Genomic DNA, 15,929 nt, shown 5'->3' on the forward strand with positions numbered 1-15,929 from the left:
TTGCTCCAAATGGAGACAAGTTTTCTTTAGAAAAGTTGCTCCAAATGGAGACAAGTTTTCTTTAGAAAAGTTGCTCCAAATGGAGACAAGTTTTCTTTAGAAAAGTTGCTCCAAATGGAGACAAGTTTTCTTTAGAAAAGTTGCTCCAAATGGAGACAAGTTTTCTTTAGAAAAGTTGCTCCAAATGGAGACAAGTTTTCTTTAGAAAAGTTGCTCCAAATGGAGACAAGTTTTCTTTAGAAAAGTTGTCCAAATGGAGACAAGTTTTCTTTAGAAAAGTTGCTCCAAATGGAGACAAGCTTTCTTTAGAAAAGTTGCTCCAAATGGAGACAAGCTTTCTTTAGAAAAGTTGCTCCAAATGGAGACAAGTTTTCTTTAGAAAAGTTGCTCCAAATGGAGACAAGTTTTCTTTAGAAAAGTTGCTCCAAATGGAGACAAGTTTTCTTTAGAAAAGTTGCTCCAAATGGAGACAAGTTTTCTTTAGAATAGTTGTTCCAAATGCAGACAAGTTTTCTTTAGAATAGTTGTTCCAAATGCAGACAAGTTTTCTTTAGAATAGTTGTTCCAAATGCAGACAAGTTTTCTTTAGAAAAGATGCTCCAAATGGAGACAAGTTTTCTTTAAAAAAGATGCTCCAAATGGAGACAAGTTTTCTTTAGAAAAGTTGCTCCAAATGGAGACAAGTTTTCTTTAGAAAAGTTGCTCCAATTGGAGACAAGTTTTCTTTAGAAAAGTTGCTCCAACCTTTTTTATGGAAAAGTTGCTCTAGAGAGAGACAACTTTTTCTATAGAAAAGTTGCTATAGACAGAGACAACTTTTTCTATCGAAAAGTTGCTCTAGACAGAGACAAATTTTTCTATCGATAAGTTGCTCTAGACATAGACAACTTTTTCTATAGAAAAGTTGCTCTAGACAGAGACAACTTTTTCTATAGAAAAGTTGCTCTAGACAGAGACAACTTTTTCTATAGAAAAGTTGCTCTAGACAGAGACAACTTTTTCTATAGAAAAGTTGCTCCAAACATAGACAACTTTTTCTATAGAAAAGTTTCTCTAGACATAGACAACTTTTTCTATAGAAAAGTTGCTCTAGACATAGACAACTTTTTCTATAGAAAAGTTGCTCTAGACAGAGACAACTTTTTCTATAGAAAAGTTGCTCTAGACAGAGACAACTTTTTCTATAGAAAAATTGCTCTAGACAGAGACAACTTTTTCTATAGAAAAATTGCTCTAGACAGAGACAACTTTTTCTATAGAAAAATTGCTCTAGACAGAGACAACTTTTTCTATAGAAAAATTGCTCTAGACAGAGACAACTTTTTCTATAGAAAAATTGCTCTAGACAGAGACAACTTTTTCTATAGAAAAATTGCTCTAGACAGAGACAACTTTTTCTATAGAAAAATTGCTCTAGACAGAGACAACTTTTTCTATAGAAAAATTGCTCTAGACAGAGACAACTTTTTCTATAGAAAAGTTGCTCTAGACAGAGACAACTTTTTCTATAGAAAAGTTGCTCTAGACAGAGACAACTTTTTCTATAGAAAAGTTGCTCTAGACAGAGACAACTTTTTCTATAGAAAAGTTGCTCTAGACAGAGACAACTTTTTCTATAGAAAAGTTGCTCTAGACAGAGACAACTTTTTCTATAGAAAAGTTGCTCTAGACAGAGACAACTTTTTCTATAGAAAAGTTGCTCTAGACAGAGACAACTTTTTCTATAGAAAAGTTGCTCTAGACAGAGACAACTTTTTCTATAGAAAAGTTGCTCTAGACAGAGACAACTTTTTCTATAGAAAAGTTGCTCTAGACAGAGACAACTTTTTCTATAGAAAAGTTGCTCTAGACAGAGACAACTTTTTCTATAGAAAAGTTGCTCTAGACAGAGACAACTTTTTCTATAGAAAAGTTGCTCTAGACAGAGACAACTTTTTCTATAGAAAAGTTGCTCTAGACAGAGACAACTTTTTCTATAGAAATTTTGCTCTAGACAGAGACAACTTTTTCTATAGAAATTTTGCTCTAGATAGGGATAAGTTTTCTATAGAGACAAGTTTTCTATAGAAAAGTAGCTCCAGATGGAGACAACCTTTTCTATAGGAAAGTTGCTTCTGCTGGAGACAACCTTTTCTATGGATGGAGACCAGTTTTCTATAGAAAAGTTGGTCCAGATGTAGACAAGAAACGTTGCTCCTGATGGAGACAAGTTTTCAATAGGAAAGTTGCTCCACTTGAAGCAACAATTTTATATTAAAAGTTTGTTTGAAGGAACAATTAATTGCCTTAGAAAATTAGCTGTGCTTGAAGCAAATTTTCTAAAGACTTGCTGCAATTGTTCTCACTAAATGTTCCCACTGTATTATAAAATCCACAAATTGCATTGCCTAAACTGGCTCGGTAAGATCGAAACTCACACGCCTCCACCCAACTTTCATGCCCCTGCAATGGAAATTCTTTAAGTATAAAAAAACATCATTTGACGTTTTTTTTACGTGGAAAAAATAAACACAAATTATTCACAATAATAAAAGTGTAGTATTTTTGTGTATTATTTATTTAAAGAATAAAATTTGGAACTAAAAATAAACTATAAACAATAAAGCGCCAGACAACAAGACAGCACAATTAACTTAAATAGAAAAACTACAAAACAAAAATCTTGTCAAGAGAACCACTCGAAAGCTAAACCATATGATTTTTCCAATATTAAAGAGAATTAATGGCAAAATATATCCACTGGCCGCCCCACTCTAAAGAAAACACAAAAGAAAATTTTCTTCAAAAAGAAACATCAAAAATAAAAGCAATTTTGAGAAAAATTTCAAACAAAATATATTCAGTAAGAAGATGTATTTTGTAAACGTAGCAAGAAAAACGCAATAAAAGATTTACGCTTAATTGAACAAAAAAAAAAGCTAAAGTTTTAACGAAAATTATTTAGTTTCGAAGAAATAAATCCTAAATGCAATTTTGCTGGTTGTCACAAAAAACTGCTGTCAGTGGAGATATTTTGTTTGGACTGTGACTCTCTATCTATTGATGTTAAATGTTCTATAAAAAATAAAATATATTAAAAAAAAAAAATTTCTTTTGTTGGAAAATATATTAAAAAAAAAGAAAACAGATAATCCATTTTGCTGGTGGTTGTGAATTTTATAACATTTTCATCTGTGTCTTGTTTTTGTACGTGTTTTTTTTTTATTTTTAAACGTAAAAGTGTTTCTTGTTGATATTTGCTGCATTTCATCTTTTATAGTATTGCTACGAGTTTTTAAAACTTTTATGGTTTTTACTTGTTATGTTTTGTTATAATTGTTTGAAATTCCTATCCTATCGTTAAGTTTTAACTCTCAATTTTTGTTTGTTTTCAGTTTTCAAAACATTTTTTAATTTACGATTTTTTTTGTACTTTCACAGGATCGTCGTGACGATTTGAAATTGATTGTTAATGCCATTGGCAAAAGTGAACAAATGCCCAAAGTTAGTACTGTCATGATGAATGATATTGAAACGGTATGGTTTTGTGTACAATATTGAAAACTATGATTTATAATTGCTTCTTTTTTCTCTCAACAACTATAGACTAAAAACAATCTGCAGTCGCATGCTGATACAGTGGAGTTATCTTTGACAGAATTAAAATCGAATGCAAAAATTAATAACACCAATGGCAGTAGGGGTAAGTGTTTAAATCAATTTTCTTCAGATAGAGACAAACAATTTTCCTTAAATAGAGAAATGTTTTCTAAAGAAAATTTGCTCTAGATAGAGAAATGTTTTCTAAAGAAAATTTTCTCTAGATAGAGACATGTTTTCTAAAGAAGATTTTCCCCAGATAGAGACAAGTTTTCTATAGAAAATTTGCTCTAGATAGAGACAAGTTTTCTATAGAAAATTTGCTCTAGATAGAGACAAGTTTTCTATAGAAAATTTGCTCTAGATAGAGACAAGTTTTCTATAGAAAATTTGCTCTAGATAGAGACAAGTTTTCTATAGAAAATTTGCTCTAGATAGAGACAAGTTTTCTATAGAAAATTTGCTCTAGATAGAGACAAGTTTTCTATAGAAAATTTGCTCTAGATAGAGACAAGTTTTCTATAGAAAATTTGCTCTAGATAGAGACAAGTTTTCTATAGAAAATTTGCTCTAGATAGAGACAAGTTTTCTATAGAAAATTTGCTCTAGATAGAGACAAGTTTTCTATAGAAAATTTGCTCTAGATAGAGACAAGTTTTCTATAGAAAATTTGCTCTAGATAGAGACAAGTTTTCTATAGAAAATTTGCTCTAGATAGAGACAAGTTTTCTATAGAAAATTTGCTCTAGATAGAGACAAGTTTTCTATAGAAAATTTGCTCTAGATAGAGACAAGTTTTCTATAGAAAATTTGCTCTAGATAGAGACAAGTTTTCTATAGAAAATTTGCTCTAGATAGAGACAAGTTTTCTATAGAAAATTTGCTCTAGATAGAGACAAGTTTTCTATAGAAAATTTGCTCTAGATAGAGACAAGTTTTCTATAGAAAATTTGCTCTAGATAGAGACAAGTTTTCTATAGAAAATTTGCTCTAGATAGAGACAAGTTTTCTATAGAAAATTTGCTCTAGATAGAGACAAGTTTTCTATAGAAAATTTGCTCTAGATAGAGACAAGTTTTCTATAGAAAATTTGCTCTAGATAGAGACAAGTTTTCTATAGAAAATTTGCTCTAGATAGAGACAAGTTTTCTATAGAAAATTTGCTCTAGATAGAGACAAGTTTTCTATAGAAAATTTGCTCTAGATAGAGACAAGTTTTCTATAGAAAAGTTGCTCTAGATAGAGACAAGTTTTCTATAGAAAAGTTGCTCTAGATAGAGACAAGTTTTCTATAGAAAAGTTGCTCTAGATAGAGACAAGTTTTCTATAGAAAAGTTGCTCTAGATAGAGACAAGTTTTCTATAGAAAAGTTGCTCTAGATAGAGACAAGTTTTCTATAGAAAAGTTGCTCTAGATAGAGACAAGTTTTCTATAGAAAAGTTGCTCTAGCTAGAGACAAGTTTTCTATAGAAAAGTTGCTCTAGCTAGAGACAAGTTTTCTATAGAAAAGTTGCTCTAGCTAGAGACAAGTTTTCTATAGAAAATTTGCTCTAGCTAGAGACAAGTTTTCTATAGAAAATTTGCTCTAGATAGAGACAAGTTTTCTATAGAAAATTTGCTCTAGATAGAGACAAGCTTTCTATAGAAAATTTGCTCTAGATAGAGACAAGTTTTCTATAGAAAATTTGCTCTAGATAGAGTTAAGTTTTCTATAGAAAAGTTGCTCTAGATAGAGACAAGTTTTCTATAGAAAAGTTGCTCTAGATAGAGTTAAGTTTTCTATAGAAAAGTTGCTCTAGATAGAGACAAGTTTTCTATAGAAAAGTTGCTCTAGATAGAGACAAGTTTTCTATAGTTTTTACTTCCACAGAAGCAACTTTTCTATAAAAAACTTTTCTTTATTAAAAACATGCTTCAAAATTTACCAACTTTTTAATTTCCATGTATCTGTGTCCATTTCCCTGTCACTTATTTCATCTAAAATTGTACATGTTTCCTGACACTATTTAAAATGTCAATTACCCCTTGAATTGTAAAACCCACCACAACGTCAGAAGTTAACAAAAATAAAACAAAACTTGTTCAATTTCCAGTTGTCGACAGCTTTTATTAGACAAACAATATATAAACATATTTTAGTAGTTTCCCCCTTTTCAGCTGCATTTGGCTGCACCAGCATGTTGCCGGATTTTAGAGCGCCATCTCTCCATGTTGCTGCCTGTGTGGTTTTCCCTATCAATTTGTATTATTTTGAGGGGGAAAATTTGTATTTGTTTAGTTCAAAACTAAATATAGATTTCCGCTTGTGAATTGTAAATTCGTAATATTGAATGTAATGTTCGGTAATTGTTTTGATAACAATATTTTTTGTGCACTGAGGTTGATTCAAATATTTTGAGCTTTCAAAAATTAGAATTAGATCTTTTAAACTTAGAGTTATTAACAGCATAGGTAAGAAGATAACTGATTACTGTTGATTGACTACTTAAAAAAAGTTTAAATTTAAATAAAATCGGGTTTCATTTGCAAAATCTTCGCCCTGTATTCATGCCGTCTAAGCAGAGTTATAGTTTAGTAGAGAAATAATTATTATAATTTAAAATTAAAACAAATTAATGTTAATTGAAAAAAATTAGAGATATAGATTTTATTTTTTCGTGATTTTTTTTGGTGGACATTTTTTTCAATCGCTCATAGCTCCAACATTTATGAACTGATTTTACAGATTTCCAATAGCGAAATTATCAAACGTATGTCTGATATATTGATGTAAAATATGTTATCGTTAGATATCTAGGGCCTATGGAAATTGGCTTATCCTTTTGACAGTTGATTAGGAAACGTTTCACATTCAATAAATCCAATTAAATGTTATTTGAGCATTTGTCAGATTGTATGTCTTTTGATTTAAATGGAAAATTAGATCACCAAATGTTTTATTTAACTTTTCAATTGTCTGATACTCAGCATTTAATTTTTGTAGTTTTTGTAATGCTTGAATTAGATTTTCTTTTGCTTCAATTTTTTCAATATTCTTTGAATTTTCTTTCTCATTTATTTAAAATCGAGAAAATTGGCCTACAAATGGCTGAGATATAAGGAAAAAATCAGGACAACCTCGATTTTTGTTTACCTATTTTTGATCTGCATATATATGGATTACTAAGGCATTAAAATAGACAATATGGATATCTAATTATTGGTATTTCAAAGAGCTTTCCAATGGCGTTTATAATACCATAGAAATGCGGACCGACAATGGTCAAAATCAGGAAAAATATTTTATAAATCGAATTTTTCCTCAAAAAAATTTTTTCACCAAAATTTTTTTCAATCTTTATCTTAAAGTATATTTGGATTGTTAGCAATCATTTTGGTTTCTACACCTTTTTTGATTTCGTAAATTTAAAGCAAAAGATTTACATTTTTTATTGAATATTTTAGCAAGAAAACCCAAATTTCTTTTATTTATTACTTCCAATGTTAATAGATCGCATATTTATTTTTTTGTATTAATACATTATGTCACCATAATCATCATAAATATTATCATCATATTGATTATTTTTTGCCTCGGCTGCCAATAATTTCTCTCTTAATTCTGTCTGCAAGCTCTTATTGAGTTTTTTTTGATATTTTTCTTTAAGTTCTTGCAAAATGTTACGCAATTCCCATAAATGGTTCTTTAAGTTTCCTTCCCTTAGGACATACTCTTCTGTTTCTTTCTTTTGCAACTTTAATTGTTCCTTAAGCTGTTGCAGCTCATTTTGTAATATGAATTCTCTTTTGGCTGTTGCCATTTGCCACTGATCCTTAAGCTCCACATGATCTTTTAGTTGTTGCTGTAACTGCTCAATTTTGTTCTCCAATTCTTTGCCATTGCCATTTAATTGTTGATTGTGTATGGCGGTATTTTGGGCATATTCGCAAATGAAACCCAGTCTGGAGTTACAGTATTTATCATTCCATTCCATATTAGGACCCCAACCAATTTGTACACAATATTCGGCATTGTTATAAAAATCTGGATTTTCACCATTCCAATAGGTGTAACTGAATGGTAGACCCGTATGAATCCAGATATATTGACGAGCATCTTGGAAATGAGTCATCACTCCACCCACCCATAGTTTGACGGGTTTGCCAAAAGTGTTTTCCACCAGCGAATTTATCTCTTGTGATTTAGCCTCCGTTTCAATTGTAACCAAATTCATGTTCATTTTCAAACATCTGCTTAAACCATCAAACCAGGTGTACTGAAATATTGTTATGTTTAGGAAGTTAGGAATTTTATTTAAATTAATCTTTACTAACCTCTTGGCCCGCTTCTATAAAATATTGTTTGTTATTTGCTGTTGTATATATCCGACCAAAGGCATAGATGTCATTTATTTGACATATAAATAAACAAACTAAGACTTGACATAGCGTAGCAAAGCGCATTTTTTCGTTGTTTCTTTTCTTAACGGTAATTTCAAATTAACTGTGTGTAGAATTCAAATGCACTCATTTATAGTCAAAAGTGTGCTCCCAGAACAATAAATTTTTGTTGACAAATCATCTAAGAACGAGTTGTTTCTTATCAATGCGATAACCTTTTAGTAACCTTTCAAGCTGACTATTAAAAAATTGTTTCAAAACATTTTATTGGGGGGTTTCCCCAAGGTATATCTACGTTTCAATCGATCGTCAATTGTGCTGGTACCTTAGTCATTTTATATACACTAGGGTGGCCCTTATTTAGCATTTTCTATGCTCCCAAGGTCAAACATAAAATACTAAAAATTTGAGCAAAATCACATAAAATTTAGAGGATGAAATCAAATGTTTTATCCTCAAAATATATTAAAGTCTTTATTATTAAGTGTGTTTTTATACCCTTCACCCTTCATGAGTAAATTGTTACGTTTTAACCTTTTCAAAACGTTTGGTTTATTTCCTTTAAATAAACCGGATACTTTTGATTACAAATAAAAGCCGTTTAGTAGTTTGAAAATTGTAACAACTCTTTATTTATTTAAAAATGTACAACAACAACAGAATTAAATAGTCGCTCAATGTTTTTTATACACATTTGCAAATTCGCAGAAATACAGACACAATTTATAATGTACACGAATTTACTTGAAAAACACAACACACTTTAAGGCACTCAGTTGATAAAGCGTCTCTGATTAACTGACTCACGACTGCAACCTCTGCCACTATTTATAACACTGCCATCTGCACTCGAATATTCTAGATTGCTCTTTAACTGTCAAAGTTCGAATTCGAATACAGCGTTGCCAACTTACGATCAAATCAACTGAAAGCTTTTATTTAATAATGCCCACAGATATGTTACAGTTTGCTATTACAGCACTGTTATTTGAAAGCATTATGCTACTTTTAAATCAGCCCTTAAAATCGTTATATTTGAATTCAAGTACAATTTCGTAACAATATATATTCTGGATCACTATAGATAGCGGAGTCGATATAGCCATGTCCGTTTGTGTGTTGAAATCAACTTTCCGAAGCCCCCAAAATAACTTTCATACACGATTCATACATCAATATCTCCATAATTCTTGCGACACGGTTGATATTTAAATCGAGAAAATCGGTTCACAAATGGCTGAGATATAAGGAAAAAACCGGGACAACCCCGATTTTTGCCCCATTTTTATACCCATCGCCATGAGTGGCAAGTTTGTCATTCCGTTTGTAATTTCTACATTTTTCATTTGCGACCCCACAAAGTATATATATTATGGATCGTTATAGATAGCGAAGTCGATATAGCCATGTCCGTCTGTATGTTGAAATCAACTTTCCGTAGACCCCAAATAACTTACATACATACATGATTCATATATCAATATGTCGGGAATTCTTCCGGCTCGGTTGCTATTTAAAATCGACAAAATCGGCACACAAATGGCTGAGATATAAGGAAAAAACCGGGAAAACCTCGATTTTTGATCTATATCTAGATTACTAAGTCATTAATATAGACAATATGGATATCTAATGATAGATATTTCAAAGTCCATTGCAACGATATATATAATGCGATAGTAAGTTGGACCTACAATGGGTCAAAATCGGGAAAATATTTTTTAACCCGAATTTTTTTTATCAAAAATTTTTTTTGTCATAAATTAATTTTCCAAAAAAAAATTTTTTTTAAAAATTAAAAAAAATTTATAAAAAAAATTTTTTAAAAAACAATTTCGAAAAGAAAAAAGTTATATGAAATTTCCAAAAAAAAAATTAAAATTTTGTTTACCAAAAAATATTTAAAAAAAATCATTTTTAAGTATAATTCGGAATACCGAATATAGCTCTCTTGCTTGTTTTTATCTATATCTGGATTACTAAGTCATTAATAAAGACAATATGATAGATATTTCAAATTCCATTGCAACGATGTATGTAAGGCTATTACAGTAAGTTGGACCTACAATGGGTCAAAATCGGGAAAAATATTTTTCAACCCGAATTTTTTTTTTCATCAAAAAAAATATTTTTTGTCATTTAAAAATTAAAAAAAAAAATTTTAAAAAATTTTTTAAAAACAATTTGGAAAAAAAATTTTTAAAATTTCAAAAAAATTTAAAAAAAAAATTATTTTGTTTAATAATAAAATTAAAATTATGCTGACAAACCACCAAGAAACTGAAGCCTTGGTGGCCAACATTATTCGTGTTAGGTTAGGTTCCATGGGTAGCCACTCTTCAAGCAGCTCACTTGGGTCCATTAAAAACAAAAAAACTGATACCACTGTGATATACAAGGGGTAAACGTCTGGGTATTAATTATACGTCCATCGTTTCCAGGCTAAACCAACCAGATTCTCTGATGAAAGAGTAGATTCGTCTAAGACTCAATCTTGATAGCTCATCTAAGCATGATAGGAATGGTAATCCGAGGATGCGTTCCCTCAGGTTTATCAGAGCCGGGCATTGCCAGAATAGGTGGGACACCGTCTCCTCCTCTTCTTCATTGTGACAGCTCCTACAGTAGTCATTGTACCGTAGGCCCAATCTCCTAGCATGTGTCCCAATTATACAGTGTCCTGTAATGAATTAAACAATTAGCTTTATTTGCTCACGTCGAAATTCTGTAAGTAGATTCGTCCTGTTGGCATCATATACGGGCCAAGTAGACCTCGTTATAACACAGGAAGACTCATTGGTCCACCTGCTTTGTGCAGATTCATATAGTATCCGCTGAACATCTCTTCATCATCCATCATCGCCCCCCTTTTGGCCTTATTCGTGTTAAATGCTCGAAAAAGTAGCCGAAACTTGGACGTCCATATGCCCGAGATGATTTTCAAATCTTAATGCCGTGTATTGATCTTTTAAAACATTTGTACCTTCTAAATTTATTCAAAATATAGACCATTGTTAGCCATCCATCGAATCAGGCCAATTTCAGATACTCTGTTCCAAAGTGAAGCGTATCCCAGAGAGAGCGTTCTGCATCGATCGAAACAAATAGTATTCGGACGATGCAAGGTCCGGACTATAAGGCGGGTGAGGCAAAACTTCCCAACCACTTCTTTCTAAATACTTTTTAACGTGAATTGCAATATTTGGCAGAGCGTTGTCATATGGAATTATAGCAAATTCTGGGCATTTTTCGGCCAAGGCTCGCTTCAAACGAATCAGTTGCATTCGGCACAGGTTGTCTGTGATGGACTGGTCAGATAACAGCAGCTCTTAATAGATACGACCCTTTTGCTCCCACCAAATACAGAGAATTATCTTAGAGCTCTGGATATTTGGCTTTGATGTCGATTCGTCTGATTGGCCGGGCTTCACATAGGATCTCTTACGCTTCGGGTTATTGTAATGGATCCATTTTACATCGCTAGTACAGATTCTGTGCTAAAATGATTTTCCTTTTATAGTGTTCAAGCATCATTTCGAACATGTAAAATCGTCTCTCAAGGTCTTTCGGCTTCAATTCGTATGGTATCCAATTTCCCTGCTTTTGAATGAATCCTGCTGCTCGCAAACATTTTGAAATTTCTGCTTGAGTAGCTCCCAATGATTTTGGAAGCTTTTGTTGAGTTTAACAAACAATTTCATGGAATAATGCCTCCAATTCTTGGTATTCAAACTTTTTTGTCTGGCCTGGGTGATATTTGTCTTCCGTATCATCTTCTCTCGCACCTTTGGAACACATTCACAATAAGCTTTAGTTAGCAATCTGTCAGCGATTTTCCTCATGTTAAAAAAGTAAAGCAAAACTTTCCGCTTATGACGCTTGGTTGGCACAAAATTCAACAATTTCGAAGCAAAAAAATCTTTGTTGTTTACACTATAATGTTCAATAACTAAGTGAGAATAAATCACAGACTCAATCAAAATGACATATGAGTTATTAACAACAAAAATCACGATTAAAAGATACGTCATCTATTGTAAATTAGGTTATACACCTAAAATTAAGAGAGTAATTTTAAACTTTGATAGCACCCTAATGTACACACTTGTTTGTTTGGATTTTAATGAAAACAAATCTTTATCTCTAAAAGTTAATAAACTTTTGCTTGGATTTGAGTCAATTTTCGAAGAATTTTAAATAAAACAAACCCCAGGTATCAATATATAAGACATTTTTAAATCTCTTTTTTGACATTGTTTGAGGGAATACCAGCCATTTAATTAATTATAATTTAATTGCTTGGCTGGAACTTTTCGGCACACTTTTTAAAATTCTTACATATCTTTGAATTGAATTTAATAATTATAAACGAAAACAAGTAAGAGTGCTATATTAGGCTGTGCCGAATCTTATATACCCTTCACCAAATTATACTTCAAAATAAAAATTTTTAATATTTTTAGGTAAAAAAAAATTATTTTTTTTTTCCAAAGTTGTTTTTTTCATTTTTTGGAAGAAAAAAATTTCTAATTGTTATTTAAAATTTTAAAATTTTTTTTTTTTAAGTTTAAAATTTTTTTTTTTAAATTTAAAATTTTTTTTTTAAATTAAAATTTTTTTTTTTAAATTTTAATTTTTTTTTTAAATTTAAAATTTTTTTTTGTTTTTTAAATTTTTTTTTTGGTGAAAAAAAAAGATTTTGACCCATTGTAGGTCCAACTTACTATTGCCCTATCTACATCGTTGCAATGGACTTCGAAATATCTATCATTACATATCCATATTGTCTATGTTAATGTCTTAGTAATCCAGATATAGGTAAAAAATAGGTCAAAAATCGAGGTTGTCCCGGTTTTTTTCCTCATATCTCAGCCATTTGTGGACCGATTTTGCTGATTTTAATTAGCAAACTTCTCGAAAGCATGTCTGACAGAATTATTGAAGATTTGGATCCCGAAGATATCTGGGGTCTGCAGAAAATTGATTTCAACAGACAGACGGACAGACGGACATGACTTAATCGACTCCGCTATCTATAAGGATCCAGAATATATATACTTTATAGGGTCGGAAATGAAAAATGTAGAAATTACAAACGGAATGACAAACTTACATATACCCTTCTCACTAAGGTGAAGGGTATAATTACTCATTATTATTAGCATTTGTAAACAAAATTATAAGCGTAACAGCAAATATAACAGTGGGATGTTCATAAAACAGTAAAACACTGTAAACAACATGATTTTCAGACATAATTCAATTACACCCTGTTGTTTAAAAAACTGGGAATGAGTAAGTGTCTTGGCTTAAAAGTGTCTCCACTAAACTCCTTAACATGTCAACTTAACATTAATTAAGCAATTAAAATTACAGTACTGTTTTGTACTGTATACAACAACAGTGATTGTTTAACAAAGTACTGCAGAGTAATGGTTTTTGTCTCTGCTAAACTTATTGTTTGTCTTATGTCTGCACTATTTGTTCAACAACCTTAGAGCTTTTCTTTTGTAAAGCTTCAAAGCTTTTATTTTAGCTCCCTTTCTTGTACTGAACTTGACACTGAAAACTGAGTGAAAATTATGTTTAATAACAGCTGCTTTTGCCTCATAAATATTCAAATGAACAACGCGCACCGGAAAGAACACAACCCCTTCGAAACGTAATAAAATATGCACAACACAATAATTAAAATAAAAAAAAGCGGGAAAATTATGGAAAAATAAATACGAGTGTATAAATTTTTCTTAAGAATGTGTGTGATTTAATAAAGAAAAAAAAAATATAGTTAAATGTGAAATGAAGAAACAAAATTTAAAGAAAAAGTCTTATTTTTTCTGTTTAAAATGTGAAATTTTGGAAATTATGTATTAGAAAAAATGCAAAAAGTGTTTAATAAATGAAAAATATAACATAATGCGTTTAAAATGTGAAATTGAAATTTTTGTGAAATGAAAAATAAAATTTTCTTAAATATATGTTAAATTAATTTAAAAAAAAACCGATTAATGTTAAAAAAAAACAAACAAATTTAAAAAGGAATTTAATAACAAATGTAAGAATGGTCCGTCCACCTTACTTGGTGAAACACTTCACTTTAAACTAAGATTTCAATACAAAATTTAGAAAAACAAAAATAATTTACAACACATCCCAAAGTTAAGGGTTTACAAATTATATTGCCGAGGGAGTTGTTTATTGAATTAACAACTAAAGGGTTTTCAATAAAAATTCCAAAATCATAGTCAATGATTTTCGTATAAAAATTTCGCGTGAAAAACAATATCCAATAATAAATGTTAGATAAAATCTTTCGAATAAAAATTTTATTCGTTTTAAACAATTTGAATAAAGCACTTATTTGGTGTAAATTAGTCGCCTAGAAATTTGAAAATACATCGAATAATAATCGAACAAATATTTTAATAGATTCAAAATAAACCAAATAATAATCTATTTAATAAATCATCGTAATGAAAAATTAAATTTTTATTCGCTAAAAATGTATCGAATTTTCCGAGTAAAAAAAATTATTCGAAAAAAATTTTAGTTTCTTTAAATTATTAGAATAATAATTTTTTATTAAATTGAAATATTCGAATAAAATTTTAATAAGATAAAAATTAAACGAATAACATTTTTATTTGTTAAAAATTAGTTGAAAAATATAAAATTAAATATTTGATAATTAAAAATCAAACGAACATAAATCGAGTTCGATTAAAAGTTAATAATTTTAAATATGAGAAACAAATAATCGAATAAAATATTTATTCCTTAAAAATCAATCGAATACAAAAAATATAATAAAATTTTGAAAATTATACGAAAAAAATTTCGCTAGAAAAAAATAATTCAAGAAAAATATTTGAATAAAAGTTTTATTCGATTAAAGTTTATGGAAAATCAACTTTTTATTAATAAATTAAAAAAATAAATTATTCGAATGAAAATTTTAATGACAAAAAATTAATCGAATAAAATATTTATTCGTTAAAAATGAAACGAATAAAATTTAAAATGCGTTAAAATTAGGAGAATAAAAGCAACATTAATTTTTCAAAAAAGCCTACCTTGGAAATAATTATTCTAAAAATTTCAATTCAATTAAAATTACTTGAGTATAAATTTTGTTCGTTTAAAATTAATCGTATACCATAATTATTAGAATAAAATGTGTATGAGAAGCAATTGTATTCGTAAAAAAATAAATCGCAAAAAACTCTCGTTTTGCAAAAATTATTTGAACATTTTCAAATAATTAAAATTAAAATTTATTTAATGAAAATTTTACTCGATTAAAATTAATCGAGAAATTATGTAGTCAAACATAAATGTTGTTTATTTTAAATTAATCGTAAACTAATTATTGTATATTCGAATCAATTTACTCGAATGAATTGTTTTATTGTGTTAAGTGAATCAACTAAATTTTTATTCGATGCTAAAAAAAATAATAGAATAACATTTTTATGAATGTTTAAAACTAAAATACAATTTTATTATTAAACTTTTATTCGAAACAAATTAATCGAATAACATTTTTTTTATCAAAATAAATTGAAACTTTTCGATACAAATAAATCAAATAATTACTTCACACTTCTAAAATTAATTGAATTAAAACTATATTCGATTAAAATTAATCGAATAAATATTTTAAGCGCTTGAAATAAATCAAATAATTACTTAACTCGATAAAAAATTATTTAAATATAAATTTAATCGATTATAATTGATCGAATAAATTCATTATTTAATTAGAAGTGATCGAATAAAGACTTTATTCGATAAAAATAAATCGAATCATTTTTTTACTCTTTTAAAATTAATCTGAAAAATACTTTATTCGATTGAAATAAATCAAATAATAATCGATTAGAATTTGTGAAATAAAATCGTTATTCTAATAGAATTGATCGAATAAACCCTTTATTCGATACAAATAAATCGAATAATTTCTTTACTCT

The 15,929-nt window shown here is 29.3% G+C and overlaps 2 protein-coding genes across 12 annotated transcripts in view; one reads left to right on the plus strand and one right to left on the minus strand.

Moving 5' to 3' along the window:
• Nucleotides 1–15,929, plus strand: part of Dys (Dystrophin) — a 576,591-nt gene that overhangs the window by 111,140 nt on the left and 449,522 nt on the right. For all 11 annotated transcript variants that reach the window (XM_065498970.1, XM_065498974.1, XM_065498975.1 and 8 more), the window contains 2 exons: nucleotides 3,421–3,516; nucleotides 3,586–3,682. In XM_065498970.1, coding sequence (XP_065355042.1) covers nucleotides 3,421–3,516; nucleotides 3,586–3,682 — 193 coding nt within the window. The remainder of the gene's footprint in view (nucleotides 1–3,420; nucleotides 3,517–3,585; nucleotides 3,683–15,929) is intronic.
• LOC135949422 (lectin subunit alpha-like) lies at nucleotides 6,993–8,048 on the minus strand. Its single transcript, XM_065498981.1, has 2 exons — nucleotides 7,894–8,048; nucleotides 6,993–7,835 (listed from the first exon to the last, which is right to left on the minus strand). The coding sequence occupies exons 1-2, from the start codon at nucleotides 8,020–8,022 to the stop codon at nucleotides 7,092–7,094; spliced, it is 873 nt and encodes a 290-aa protein (XP_065355053.1). The 5' UTR covers nucleotides 8,023–8,048; the 3' UTR covers nucleotides 6,993–7,091.

Source organism: Calliphora vicina, chromosome 1 (assembly GCF_958450345.1).
Source record: "Calliphora vicina chromosome 1, idCalVici1.1, whole genome shotgun sequence".
In the NCBI taxonomy this organism is placed as follows: Eukaryota; Metazoa; Arthropoda; class Insecta; order Diptera; family Calliphoridae; genus Calliphora; species Calliphora vicina.